Raw genomic sequence first — 15,283 nt, forward strand, 5'->3', positions numbered from 1 at the left:
CTTCCTTATATCAAAGAAAATGGTAGTAATTATTGTAATCGAGAAAACTTTTGGGTATCATATTTTAACGGAAATATCCGTTTTTGACGATTACGGAATCCACGTGAATTATTTTTTGGGCTGACGCCTGTACGTACGAACACAATGAAAGACTCTCTCTCTCTCTCTTTTTTTTTTCAAAAAAAACTTATTGTTAAATGTAATCCCATTTACTCTAAGCTGATACTTATGACTAATGATTATGACTCTAAGTTGATACTTGAAAGGCATTTTCTTCGTGATGTGTAAGTAGGTATGTATGTATGCAATTCGCATAACTCAAAAACGATTAGTTGTAGAACGTTGAAATTTTGTATATGGGTCCGTTATAACATCTAGATGTGCACCTCCCTTTTTATTGCAATCGGTAATACTACCAAACGTAAATATGTATATATATATCAAATAAATTATAATTAAATGTAAAGTACACACACACACACATATATATAATAAAAGCCAAGTAAGGCGAAAATAAAAGTTTTGGCTTTTATTTTATTTAATTATCACTAAATAAGTTACTTGACTTTTATTTTCGCAATCATTGGTTGTAGTCAGGACTTAATTTTTAAAATTAGAAGTGCTGGAGCTCAATGGAAGGCCATCAGGAAAGATGAATAAATAAATAAAAATAAAATAGCTATTACAAGAATAAAATAAATAGTAACTGGAATATTAAATGATTATTATTATAATTCAATAAACATTTAAAGACAAATGAAAATTTAATTAATTCTTAAATTAATGATGAATAACTAAGTAATGAAATAAAATACCAGACATCGTCTTGTTTGGGGGCTGTAGCTAAAATTGCAATTTAAGAACTAAGCCGAGCATTAGCTAAATTTAGGCTTTTGAAGAGCAAATAATGTACTGTTTACCAGAGTATAGAGAGAAATTTGGTTATGTAGCCCATTCTTCTAAAACGACGTTTCGTAGCTGCCTTCCACCACGAATTCCCCCCCTTTTTTTTCCGGTTTCGGTTTATTCCGTTACAGCAAAGCACACTAGGGCTATTGCCTACGGGGAGGGAGGCCTTCGTGGAGGATTTTTTAAAGGAAACTGACTCATATGCAAGTTACACACGGGAATAACAATGAAAACGCCCGTGCAGCTAGCCGTTAGCGGGGAATTGAACCTCGGACCGAACTATTAGTGAACTTTACCGCTCAAGCTCTGGTGGGCTCTTTTTTTTCTTTTCATTCGCTGTTTGAAAAACGGGTGTTCACTTTACGATAAAGTAAGCACCTGTTTACTTCAATTAAAATGGGTTAGATGATATGGGTCTTCCTACTTTAATCTCACTTAACTTTTGATTTCTAATATTGATTCAATGTTTTCTGTAGACAAAGTATTCTGATTAGTATAATAGATTTCAAACATGTTCAAAAGGTGTGTATCTGAATATAATTAGGTTTTTATAACATAGGGCCCATTTTATTAGTTTCACATAGTTCTAAAGCATTTGAACCACAGCATCGCTGTTTTGAAAGAAAGTAAAAATGTGAGAAATGTATAATGAACATTAATATACAAGCTTTATTAAAAGTAGTCAGCCTTTTAAAACGTGACCGTCTATGCTTTTACAGGATTTTGGGGGCTCTTTGCATTTGCTCTGGCATCTTAAAAAAGTGATGTTCAATATCAACGTATGTTTATGTTCTCAAAAATACAGGTTTCTTTCAGAAAGCGACCTCTTAGAAGTCGTCAATAAATGCTTCAGTATAGTTATTTTCTAATAGACCATAGAATAAATTTATTTTAACGTCAATTTAAAAATGGCTGCTTGTACTAAGAGTTAAGAGCAATAAGACTCTAATTTTTCTTTCGCAGTTAGCTATCATGCCAGCTGAATTGTTTACTGCATAACCTTTATTGTGTATAATTGAAATATTTAGCTATGCATTCAACAAATATACAACAAATGTAAGACAAATCATTAAAAAAATTAAAATTTGGAACATTAACGATAATTTTTCTGCTATACATAAAATATTATTAATGAATGATGAATTTACATCATATTATGTATAAATCAAAATTTAAACTCCTATTTCTTTATAATAAATTGAAGAAAAGCTATAAAGTGAATTAATTTTTAAAAACAAAACGAAATTTAAAAAAAAAAAAAATTTGTCATATACCTAGAATCTAAGAATGACGAACACTGAATTTTACGACTCATGCGTGTATGGATGTATTTAATTATGGCAAGGCACACTATGGCTATCTGCCTAAGGGGAGATGCCTTCGTCGAGGACTTTCTACGGGAAACTGGCTCGTATACACGTTACACTTGGGGAAAACCACGAAAACACCCATGTAGCCGGACCGTTCGCGGGATTCGAACCTCGGACCGACCTACCCGTGTTCAGCGACGTTACCGCTCGGCCGCTGGTAGGCCGTTTTACGACTCATATAATAATAAATGCATATTAATATTGTAACAGAAATTTTGTTAGAAGTCTAGCATATGTATAGTTATTTGTGATCTTTTAAAACTGTCGTAACATGATGCATATTTATCATTATCGTGAACCAAAACAGTATGCTTTACATCCTTACAAATATACGTGATAGATTTTAATATCTATTTCTGCATATACTTACGGTTCCCAAAGACACGAAAGCAAGTCAAGCAGATTTTTGTTGTATTAAGCAGACTTAAGTTCTCTGTTAGCTAGTGTAACATAATTTCGGATGTTAGTGTAACATAATTTCGGATTCTATGAGCCTTCCAGAATTATTAGCAAAATAGTGGAAACCTCATTACAAAGTGTTTTTATAAGCAAACAGCAGATGTACACTGAGCAGTGATCAACTGATATATTTCTTAAATGATTTGGTTTAGTTGATTATGACAAAACACACTGGGACTATGTGCCTAAAAGGAAAAATGCGTTCGTAGAGCACTTTCTTAGGAAAGCTGGCTCGTATGGTACGTGGTAGCTGGTAAGGGAAAAAAAACCACGAAACGCTTATCAAGCCAACCCGTTTGCCTGAGATCGAACTCAGGTCGAAACTACCAGTGTTCAGCGATTTTACCGCTCGACCGCTGGTGGGCCATTTTTCAAACGAATAAAGGTATACTCATAGCATTATGAAACAACACTGATTGAAATATTTAGTGCTTCACTATTATCTCATAGTAACATAAAACTTTCCTTACCTTTTATAGATTTCTAAATTTCTTTTAAGTTCTTTCTTAATTCGTACTTAACCTGTACATGTGCGAATGTTTTTAACGATCATATTGTTAAGTGTAAAAAGCAAGTTGACATTTATAATATAGCATTCCTTGTCTCAACAAATAACAGTCTCAACAAGGAGTTTTTGGAGAGGGGATGAATCGGGGAAATTTCACCTTTTCGGTCATTAGCGGTTCTGATGAAGGGAATGGGGGAAGCAGCAAACGAAATAACGAATAACGGACAAATAACGAAAGCTAATCTTAAATGCGGTCTCCCAGTTTCTGTATTTGTATTTCGGAAAGTTTTATGGTCATTATGATAAAGTGAAAATTTGATATGGATTCCGCATGACTTCCTTCTACGACTATTTAAATTATGCTTATTTTTTCTGCACTTCATTTAAACTTATTTCCTCGAATTATTCTAACTCAATTAAGCGATACCCAAAGGCAAGTTACAAATGGCATCAAACATTGCAAATTTTGAAACTAAATTTCCTGGTCAATCTTTGTCCTACGGGACTCAAACTTCTTGTATTTTTATTTTTTCATAACGAGTATAAAACTTTGCCAAATATAAATATAGAAACCAGAAGACGACATTAAAAGTTAGATTTCATAATTTGTCCAAAATTAATTCTTTTTAAAATTTGACATTGACAAAATATGAATATTTTCGTCATTTAAAATACTTCTATATTTTTGTTGCACCGTATTTAAACTTGCTTCCTCGAGTTATTGTCATTAAATTACATTAATTCCATTATCTATCGGAAAATAATTATAGCAAATCATCTATTTACGACATCTCTAAGAGGTCATCTTTTAAGAGATCTCTATTTTTGTGAACATAAACAAAACATTGGTAGTAAACATCATCTTTTTAAGACCACCACATGTAAAATCCTCTAAAAGCATGAATGGTTGCATTTAATGAGGACCCATTACTTTTAATAAGGAATGTAACATTAATCTTAATTATACATATTTTTGATGTGTGTGCCAAAATAGTGATAACGTACTTCTGTTGCTTTAGAAATGTGTGAAATTAAAAAAATGAATACTATACAACAAAAATGTTATTATATTCAGATACACACCTTTTGAACACGTCTGAAATTCATTATTCTGCTCAACATAATTTGTCTGCATAAAATATTAAATAATATTAAAAATTCAAAAGCTAAGTCGAAGTAGAAACAGTCATCTCTTCTAAACAATTCTAATTGAAGTAAACAGACGTTCACCTTATCGTAAACACCTATTTTTCAAACAGCGGATGAAACGGGAAAGAGGGAATTGGTGGGGTAGGGCAGCGAACGAAATAACACTTTTTCGAGCTGGGGATGAAATGAGAAAGGACGAAACGATACTAAGCCAATAAGACAAGATCTAGTATTTTACTTTATTATTTAATTAGTCATCATAAATTTAAAAATTATTTTAATTTTTATTTGTTTTTACATTTTTATTATATAACTATTTTATATTTCGGTTGCTAATTATTATGTTACTTTAATTATTCATTATTTTAATCATTATTTTTTATTATTTTAATTATTAAGTTTTTAATAAGTAATTTTTTTTGTTATTTTAATTACTAATTAAGGTTATTATTGTAATATTTATTTCCTTTCTTTCTTTCTTTTTTATTTTATTTTTTCCTGTCTTCCTGACGGCCTTCCGTAGGCCCTTCTGACTTTAGAAACTAAGCCCTGACAGCAATAGAAAATTTAATAATGAATCATATCTAGTGCACCAAAAAATAATAGCCAAAATAAAGTGAATTATTTCTACCCAAAAATGCGGCGCAAAACTCCCTATCGCAGCACTACCCTATTCCCGCGGGGTAGAATAGCTCACGTGATTCAATGCAATGCGACGTTTCTAGACCTTTTTAGACGACCTTTTTAGACGACCTTTTTAGGGCCGTAGACCGATAAAATAGGCTCAGGATACGGATACCGATCGATTTTACCGAAAGTAACGAGTAACGATACGATAGTAACGAGTACTGGTTCACCGAGTAACGAATACATACGGGTACACAATTTCTCGTTACTTCTACAGCACTAGTCGGGGTACTCTTTCTACTCGATTCGCGATTCCACAAGCGTCTAGCCAAAGAATTTGTGTCCCTTACAAATTCTTTGGTCTAGCCCTTCAGATGCTAGTTTCTTCCTGATTCCTCGCTGATCATTTGCACAGATTCATGCGCAGCGTGTTTATGTCAGGGAGCTCGGCATGCAGAAAAGAATCATCTGGCACCGACGCCATGCCGTTAAGTTACGAAAGTGCTGCACATTACTCAGTGCAAATTAATTTCTTTTATTAGTTTTCTACACTATTTTTCTTTTTAAGTCGGATACATATTTACATGTTTGATATTGATTTTTGGTTGTTTCCCATTTTCTATGAAATAATATATTATTTTGATTTGTGTTTTTCCTTTTGCACCGTTTTGTTTAGTTGTTTAATTATAAATCTATATATAAACGAATTCCTAATATTTATTCATTCATTCATTCATCTATACATCATCGCCCAAAGCTATTACAGATGCAAATATCAAAAGCTAGGAGCTCATTGCTTGTCTACTGAAGGCGTCATTTAAGAAGAGACTTTTGAAAATTCGGCACCCAAGGGGGGGAGGGCAAAACATGTTTTTACGTTTTCTCATATAAGGGAGAAACAGATGTACACAAGATTCTTGCTTTAAAATGTATGGAACATGAATAGTTAAAAACCAATTTCAGCAGTTCGACCCTCCCCCCAAGGACCCCTACCTTTGAGAATTCGGCCCCAAGGGGATAGGGAGCTGTGGTAATACAATTTTTATTAAGGTAGTACAATAATTGAGACAGATCCTTAATAATCATAACAAGAGAATAGAATAAATATTATTTTGTGTTTCATTGTTATGGGTTACCAGACTGGCAGCGTTGTAATAGGCAAGTCGCCACAGGGCAAAACATGTTTTTCACATATTTCTTCACACTTTAGATATTCGTAAGATTCAGTGGTGGATAAGGCTGGTGGGTTGGTGCGGTTACGGGCTGATCAAGAAATTTGAAAAATCGAATTGACACAGATGACTCGGCGAGACAACCCTGCGAGGGAGGGTATGTGTGTAGAATTAATACTTACTCTTAAAAGTATATCTTCCAATGGATGCACAGATACGACAAATGGCAAAATCTATTCTGGATAAAATATCAACTTTTAGAATAATTTTGTCTGCTCATGTATATTTGAAAATATTTCAATATACTGAGCCAGTATGAAGTATTTGCAGACTAAAGGATTAGATTACATCCTAGCATATAATATAGTTAGGGAGGCTGCAAGCTCTTTAAAAGCCAATTCTAGAAACTTCAATTTAACATTTAAGGCATCAAAATTGTTTGCAACGGATTACAATAATAAACTAGAAAGGCTGGGTTGTGATATAATTATAAAAGAAGAGCTACTGTTAGAAGATACAAAAAGTGAAACAAACAGACGATCAAGAATCGGCCGACTATAATTTAAATTGCTCCATCAAACAAGTTATTGTCTTTAATTTTATATTGGATAATGCCATTTAATCGATGAATAGTAGGTTTAAAGGGCATGGGAAATTGTATGAAGACATATCACTTCTCGATCCCCAAAACGTTTTGAAGCCATTGTCGCCGAACGCTTTCTACTATTTTTCTATATTATTAGGACATTATGCAGGTGTAACAGCTGGTTAAAATTCTTAAGGACGAATATCAGGACCTAGTAATTAAATGTGAAATAATAAAAAATTCAATTGAAAATCATTATTCTGAATCTAATATTGAGTCAGAAAGAGAAAGAACTCTATCTATTCATGAGCATTCATCCAAAGCTAAATGCAATTTCTTGTGTGCGTATAAATTACTCTTGAAATATAATTTATGTAGTATTGTGTATGCCAATGTCTTTTTTGCTTATACGTTTGTACTCGCCCTATCTATAACGATGAATACGAAAGAACGTTTTCAAAATAAAAAATTGTAAAAAGTAGATTAAGGAGTGCAATGAAGCAAGCTAATTTGAAGTCATTACCATTGATGAACATAGAAAAGCAAAAATTAAAGATATTGTGGAGGAAATATTTGCCCAGGCATATGGAATTAAAAAATCTTTAAATGGCTAATTATGAATCAGCGCCTGTTTTGTTTATATATTATTTAGTCACTGTTATTTATTGTTTGTAGTTTATTTGAATATATGTATCTGAATAAAGTGTTACTTTTCTGTAACCGTAACACTTCATTCAGATATTCCGTCGAAACCGCTGCTGTGCGTTGAGTCGGATGTGGACGAGCATTGTCATGCAGGAGCACAAAACCTGCAGTAAGCATTCCACGCCTCTTGTTTCAAATGGCTCGTCACAATTTACACAGTGTTTCACAGTAACGGTCAGCGTTTACTGTTTCACCACGTGGAAGGAACTCAATGAGCAGAATGCCCTTCCTGTCCCAGAACACTGTGCACATCACTTTGCGTACCGATAGCGTCTGTTTGAACTTCATCCCGACTGGAGACCCACTATGCTGCCAATGCATTGACTGCTGCTTGGTTTCCGCGGCCAAGTGCAGAATCCAAGTCTGATTGCCTGTGACGATCCCATCGAGGAACTAGTCGCCGTCATCGGGATACCGTTACAGAAATGTCAGTGCTGCTCCTAAGCGTTCAATTTTGTGTTCAGATGTCGGGTTTTCCGACACCCACCTGGCACACAATTTTTTGAACAGCAGGTGCTTAGTGACAATCTCTTGCAACAAGGATTGTGATATCTGCAGAAAATGACTGCTCAGCTTCGTAATCGTGAAGAGACGGTTCTCCACCACAAGATCATCATTGATGAGGGACTGTTTGCCACTGCATTCTTCATTATGAGCACTTTGACGACCTTCTGAAAACTGCCTACACCAACGATGCATCATCTGCTTTACTCATGATGTTTGTCTCATAGACCTGACAATAAATTTCAATTGGCGCAATACTTGCATTCAAGAACTTTATCACCGACACAACCTCGCAGGCGGCAGGAGAAGGAATAAGAGCTTCCATTTCGGACCACTGCAACCATGCTACTGGCACGAGGCAGAACCTGTCTGGCTGGCATATGATTGATATGTCATAAATCTGTTACGCATGTGCAATTGACACGGCTAATTACGTTTACTTTAACCCTCCAAGTGGCCGAGCCGTATATATACGTTCAACCAAAATTGTGCTCTAAGCGGCCAGCAAGCATGTATACGTCCAACCAAAATCCTCTTCTAAGCGCCCAGCAAGCATATATACGTCCAACCAAAATCTTGCTCTAAGCGGCCAGCAAGCATATATACGCTCGCGTTAGGATTTCTTTCCCCCGGTAATTTCGACGGGAGTGATTGCACTAATAGGCTCCCTGCTGGGAAGGGTTTCGCTTTTCTGAAATTTAGCTTGTTATTTTGGGGTTGCCGCATATAACTTTTGAGTCGCCAAAAATCTATGTTTTGTTCGAATTTTTAATACTGCTATCGAATTAGCCAAGACAGCAGAAATACTTTCAACACGTACTGAAATGGAATTTATTTCTTCATCTAATATCTAAAATGGAGAATAAAAATAATTGAATTATAACCGCTCTTCAACTAAAATCTGGTTTGACAGTTTGAAGCTAATATATAAATCCAGAGTACTTATTCAAAGTTCCTATGTTTTAATCAGAATCGACTATCCGCAACACAATAAGTTGAACAGAATCATTAAAATAAATTTCAAAATGTTAATGATTTAACGTACCTTAACATTTAATGAAGATTTGTTTTAATAGAAGCATATCGGTATTGTATTGAAAATTTATGTATGCAAGAGACGTTTTAATGACAGACGTTTGACAGTAGATAGAAAATGCGGGTTCTGCTGCACGCGGTGTGGGGTGTGGGCGTGGCCAATGACGTCACACAGAGGGCGGGACCAAAGGCAACGTCATCACACTAGGAGACGTGGTCACGAGTGGAGTTGAGGTGTTGGTAGATTGCTGATTGAGTTGTAGACCTCCTGCTTTTCATTTAAAGTTAGTTTTTTTTAATTGGCAACGGGGTCATGGCGTCCTCTAGGGACGACAGAAGAAAATAATTTATTTAGAAGTTTCTTTTATTAAAAAATATTCTATGATTCAAAATATAGAATTGAACTCTCAAACAAAATATCTCACCAGCTCAGTAGTTTGAAGATTTTAACCACTAAGCTGACGGGATACATTCAGATTCAGGTAAAAAAGCCTATATAAAAGAAAATGGAATTTGAATCAGCTCATCAATTACAATTATGCCTGCCCCAGGAGAAGCCACCGTTGCGGTGTGTTTATACACTGTTTTATGTGTTATTTTATCATCCATCTATATTTTTACAGAATTTCATAAAATTCCTATTGATTTTACGCTACGTCTTAACGACAGTGGGAATTTATCATTATCCATATGAAGAATAATTCAATAGGTTATGAATATGAATTTATCGTATCAGGATCCGGCTCATGTTGCAAGTTTTGGTGGTGTTGAAGCTTTACATCGTGCTGCAGGAGGTAAAGTTTCCAGGAAAGAGATTCAAACATGGTTAGAGGGAGTAGATGCGTACACGCTTCACAAGCCGATTCGCCGAAAATTTCCAACGAATAGAGTAATCGTGTATTCTATAGATCAACAATGGCAAGCTGATTTAGTGGATGTTTCACATTTACGTGATCATAATGATGGTTATCGATATATATTAACCTGTATTGACATATTATCCAAATATGCATGGACTATTCCTCTGAAACAAAAGAGAGGAGAAGATATTGTGAAAGCGTTTCAAAAAATAATGAGCCAACGTAAACCAAAATTACTTCAAACGGATCAGGGCACCGAATTTAAAAATAAAGTGTTTATAAAATTTTTAAAAAGAAATCAAGTTAAACTTTTCAATACATTCAATACTACTAAAGCATCCGTGGTGGAAAGGTTTAATTGCACTTTGAAAACAAAAATGAGGAAATACTTTACGACTCGAAATACATATAAATATGTAGAAGTCTTGGACAAATTAATAGAAAGTTATAATGCTACTTTTCATTCAAGTATAAAGCGAGCTCCCATAGAAGTCAATTCAGAAAATGAGAGTGATGTATGGTTTACCTTGTATGAAGATCATCCTTCTAACGTTTCTAAATGTATATTCGCTGTAGGAGATGTGGTACGTGTTTCCAAACTAAAGCTTACTTTCGAAAAAGGTTATGAAACCAATTGGACGGAAGAACTATTTGTGGTGACAGAGTGTGTTAAAAGACATCCAGCCGTGTATAGAATTAAGGATTTACTTGGAGACTCAGTAAAAGGAACGTTTTATGCACAAGAGTTGTAGAAAGTGAGACTGAAAGAGGAATATCGCATTGAAAAAATTTTAAAGAAACGTATGCGTAAGAAACAGACAGAATACTTTGTAAAATATCGCGGTTATCCCGACAAATTCAATCAATGGATTCCAGCTTCTAATTTACTCTCGATATAAAGTGTGAGAAAATATTATATCCGAATCATTTGTGAAAATGAGTTTCTACGTAACACTTCCGAGCGATAGCTCTATGAATTATTTCCCCGAAAATAAAATTTCACATTTTATAACACGTTTACCTGTTCCCATTGAATTAAAAGGTATGTGGAAAGTTGGTTTGATTGAATTGCTATATCCGCACCCATGGCACAATGTGAATGCACACAATAACTTAATTGGATTTGTTTTAGAGAAAGATGGTGAAATGTTAGGTCGTAGATTACCTCCAGGATGTTATGAAACAGTACCTGATATTTTAAAAGCTATTTATATTAAAGAACATCAAAACAAAATAATTTTTAATCATAACCCAGTAACAAAACGAGTGAAAATCAAAGTGAAAAATAACGCTAAAGTGATTTTACATGATGGGTTAGCACAAATGTTAGGTTTTGAACCTACGGAAATTACATCTGCAGATGATAGTTCCGAAACTGTTGTAGAAAGTCCTTTTGCAGCCGACCCCTGTGCACATTATCGTGTATTAATGATATATACGGATATTGTAGAACCTCAAATCGTAGGAGATGTTTTAGCTCCTCTACTTCGAATTGTAAGAGTAACTGGTAGCGATGGAGAAGTGGTGAGTGCACTATTTGATAGACCTCATTATTTACCTGTGAATCGGAAAATGATAGACACTTTGGAAATCGATATAAGAACGCATATGGGAGCATTTACGCCATTTGAACGAGGAAGGTCATACGTGAAACTTCATTTCCGTCAAAAATACTTGTCATAATGTATGTACCTTATCAGTGTTGTCAAAAATCTTTTGAAGATTATTATGTACAACAAACAGGACATGGATTGAATTATTATCAAGGTAATCTTTATCAGAGAGGATACGGATTAGGGGGTCTATTCAGATCCTTCTTTCGCGCTGCCGTACCTCTTATTAAATCAGGAGCCAAAGCAATTGGAAAACAAGTATGGCAATGTGGACTGAATTTGTTAAATGATGTATCACAAGGACAAGATGTAAAAGAGGCTGCTAAGCGTCGACTGAAAGAAGCCGGAAATATATTAACGGATAAAGCTGCTACTGAAGTGAAGAACATGATTGGTTCTGGACGAGTCAATAAAAAGCAGAAACGTAGGAAAAAGCGTACCATTTCTCACCGATCAAAGAAGGTGAAAGCACAGGATATTTTCTCTTAAAAAAAAAGTATGACTTCGTATATACATCGAGACTCTCCCGTTTGCGTCAAATCTGAATTAGATTTATTTACCATTCCTCCTACGCAAACAGCTATAGAAAAAGGACAGTTTGTGGAATATCACCCTCTCGCAAATATACGAGATGGAGGACCTATCGAATTTAATATTTCTGGCAGTGGTGAAGACTATATTGATCTAGCTGCTTCTTATATACACGTGAAAGTTAAAGTAGTTAAGGCAGACGGATCCAATCTAACAGGCAAAGAACCGGTTGCCCCTGTAAATTTATTTTTACATTCTCTCTTTTCGCAAGTAGATGTAAGTTTAAATGAAAGAAACATTTCATCTGCGACAAATACCTATCCCTATAGAGCCTTCATCGAAACATTATTGAATTATGGGGAAGATGCAAAGAAAAGTTTACTCACCTGCGAAGGATTTTTCCAAGACACTTCACCTAATAAAATAGATGTCTTAGCTCAAGATGCGGATGCTGGACTAAAAGCTCGCGGTGAACTTATAAAAAACAGTCAAAGTGTGGATTTGATAGGACAATTACATTGTGACATTTTTCAACAAAATCGATTCATGTTCAATTTAGTTGATGTGAAAATTAAAATGGTGCGTAGTAAATCTGCTTTCTGTCTAGTTTCTACTGAGAAAGATGCCGATTATAAAGTGATCTTGGATCATGCTTCTTTGTTTATCAGAAAAGTAAAAGTAAACCCTGGAGTCTCTCTCGGACATGTAAAAGCGTTGGAAAAAAGTTCTGCTAAATACCCTATAGATCGAGTATTATGCAAAACATATTCAGTATCTAAGGGAAGTTGGTCTTTTATGCAAGATAATGTATTTTTAGGATTGATGCACAAGCGAGTCATTATTACTTGTGTAGAAAATGCTGCAATGAATGGACAATATTCGATGAATCCCTTTCTGTTTGCCCATCATCATGTCAACTTTATATCGATTTATGTAGATGGACAACCCGTTCCATGTAAACCAATGGACCTTGATTTCGAATCTAATCATTATGTGCGTGCTTACCACAGTTTATTTTCTGGATTTAATCGCGACAAAGGCATCTATTTATCTCGAGAAGAATTTGTGAAAGGGCATGTGTTATATGCTTTCGATTTAACTCCAGATATGTGTGATGGATCTCATTTTAACTTACAGCATCAAGGCAATTTGCGAGTAGAAATTAAATTTGCTAAAGCTCTCTCTGTGACTCTGTCGGTGCTAGTCTATGCAAAATTTCAAAACGTGATAGAAATAACAAAATCTCGTCATGTACTATGCGATTTTGCTAATTAAGCAATGGACAGCCTTGAAATAAACAGAGCACTCTCTCAGAATGCAAAGACACGAAAAGCATTTCTGGGAGTTTTTGCAAGTGATCGACTCCCTATCGAGATCAAGAAATATCCAAGTTGCTTTATAGCTAATGTAGATCGTGCATCTGAATCCGGTAGTCACTGGTTAGCCTTTTACATTTCATCCCCACAGCATTTAGAATTTTTGATTCCTATGGACATGACCCATCCTATTTTCCTAGACCGATAACCAAGTACGCAGAACGATTTCCACAGATGGACTTTAATTCGATGACTCTCCAAACTAATGTAACGGCAGTATGTGGTCAATATTGCATATACTACTATTTACATTGTAAATGTCGTGGACAATCTCTCAATGATATATTGTTATCTTTCATACCTCAACATATATCTAATGATATTAAAGTATATAATTTTGTAATCAAGAAATTTCATGTAAGATCTTCTTTCTATCAATAAATACATTTAAACTTTATAAATTATATGTCTTGTCTCATTTAATATGGAATTTCCAAAGCTACAACATCCTTTCACAATGGTGATTTCGGGACCCACTGGATGTGGGAAAACCTATTTTGTACGAGAACTGTTAAAGTATAAAGAGGAAATGTTTTCAACGATTCCCGATAAAGTAGTATGGTGTTATGGAATTTACCAACCTCTGTATAATGATATACCGAATGTTACTTTTGTAGAAGGTTTACCAATTAAATATCAAGAATATTTAGTTTCCAACACAACATCATAGACGATTTGATGAGCGAATGTGGGAATGATAAACGTCTGACTAACTTATTTACAAAAGGAAGTCATCATTTAAATTTAAGCGTTATTTTTATCACACAAAACTTTTTTCACAAGGGAAAAGAAATGCCTGAAGTGACTTTAAATGCACACTATTTGATTTTGTGTAAAACCAGAAGAGATGTCAGTCAAATCGTACATTTAGGAAAACAGCTCTTTCCGCGTCATTTAAAGTTTTTTCAAGAAGTATATGAAGATGCAACCAAGAAACCTTTTTCTTATTTATTCATTGATCTGCGCAGTGAAACTCCGGAAGAATTACGTTTACGCACCCAAATTTTACCTAACCAAGTACAGTATGTTTATCAAATGAAACATTATTAAAAAATAATAAAAACAACAGCTTTATAAAATGCATCATCATTTTATAAAATGACGCTGGTCAAGAAACAGCTAAGACAGTTACAGCTGTTAAACATTTGTCCGTTAAAGTTACGGAAACAGCTATTAAAGAAAATTAATATCAATTGCATAAAAGCTATATGCGAATGTAGTTTAAACATACTCAAAGGAAACGTTCCATTGTCAGAGCAACAAAGGAAGTCTCTCTGTAAGCATAAAACAACTTTACGAAAATTAGGAAATCGTAAGATTTCTCTTGTGAAGAAACGAAAATTAATTTTACAAAAAGGAGGTTTTCTAAACGTTTTGATTCCTGCTGCTCTCAGTGTTCTTACAGGACTAATCAATGGAGTTCACTAAGAAATATGTGTTAGTTCCAGAAGAGATGATGACAAAGCATACCATTTCTGATAAACAGTTAAGTGAATTGGATAAAGCCACGATGCATATTTTAAACAGTTCAGTTGACGATCGTGAGAAATTAGTGCGTTATTATGAACTTTTACAAAAGAAATTGAACTTAAAGGAATACAATTCACCCTTTAAACCTCCTAAAGACGACTCACAAAATTCTTTAGACGATTCAGCTGAGATCAAGAAAGTGAAAGAGGAAGAAGCCCCTTCATCTGTGACGGACGGCGACAAACAGATGACTGTAACTGATTATTCTACTGTTACCTTAGACAGTGTACCTTTACGAATGAGAAGAAAAGCACAAAATGCATTAGCTATTTTAAAGCGACATCCTGATATTCTTAAGTGGAATGATAAAGGCGAGGTACTTTATCATAAGGAAAAAATTAAGCATTCA

General features: G+C 34.6%; 1 protein-coding gene across 1 annotated transcript; it reads left to right on the forward strand.

The window, feature by feature from the left end:
- Positions 1–11,995: 11,995 nt before the first annotated feature.
- LOC146993905 (uncharacterized protein F54H12.2-like) lies at positions 11,996–13,303 on the forward strand. The gene has a single exon (XM_085826273.1). It carries the CDS (start codon positions 11,996–11,998, stop codon positions 13,301–13,303), a length of 1,308 nt encoding a protein of 435 aa, XP_085682399.1.
- The last annotated feature ends 1,980 nt before the right edge of the window (positions 13,304–15,283 follow it).

The sequence above is a fragment of the Stegodyphus dumicola genome, chromosome 11 (genome assembly GCF_044657685.1).
Source record: "Stegodyphus dumicola isolate Sdum_Otavi_A_Nest chromosome 11, ASM4465768v1".
NCBI classification, from domain to species: Eukaryota; Metazoa; Arthropoda; class Arachnida; order Araneae; family Eresidae; genus Stegodyphus; species Stegodyphus dumicola.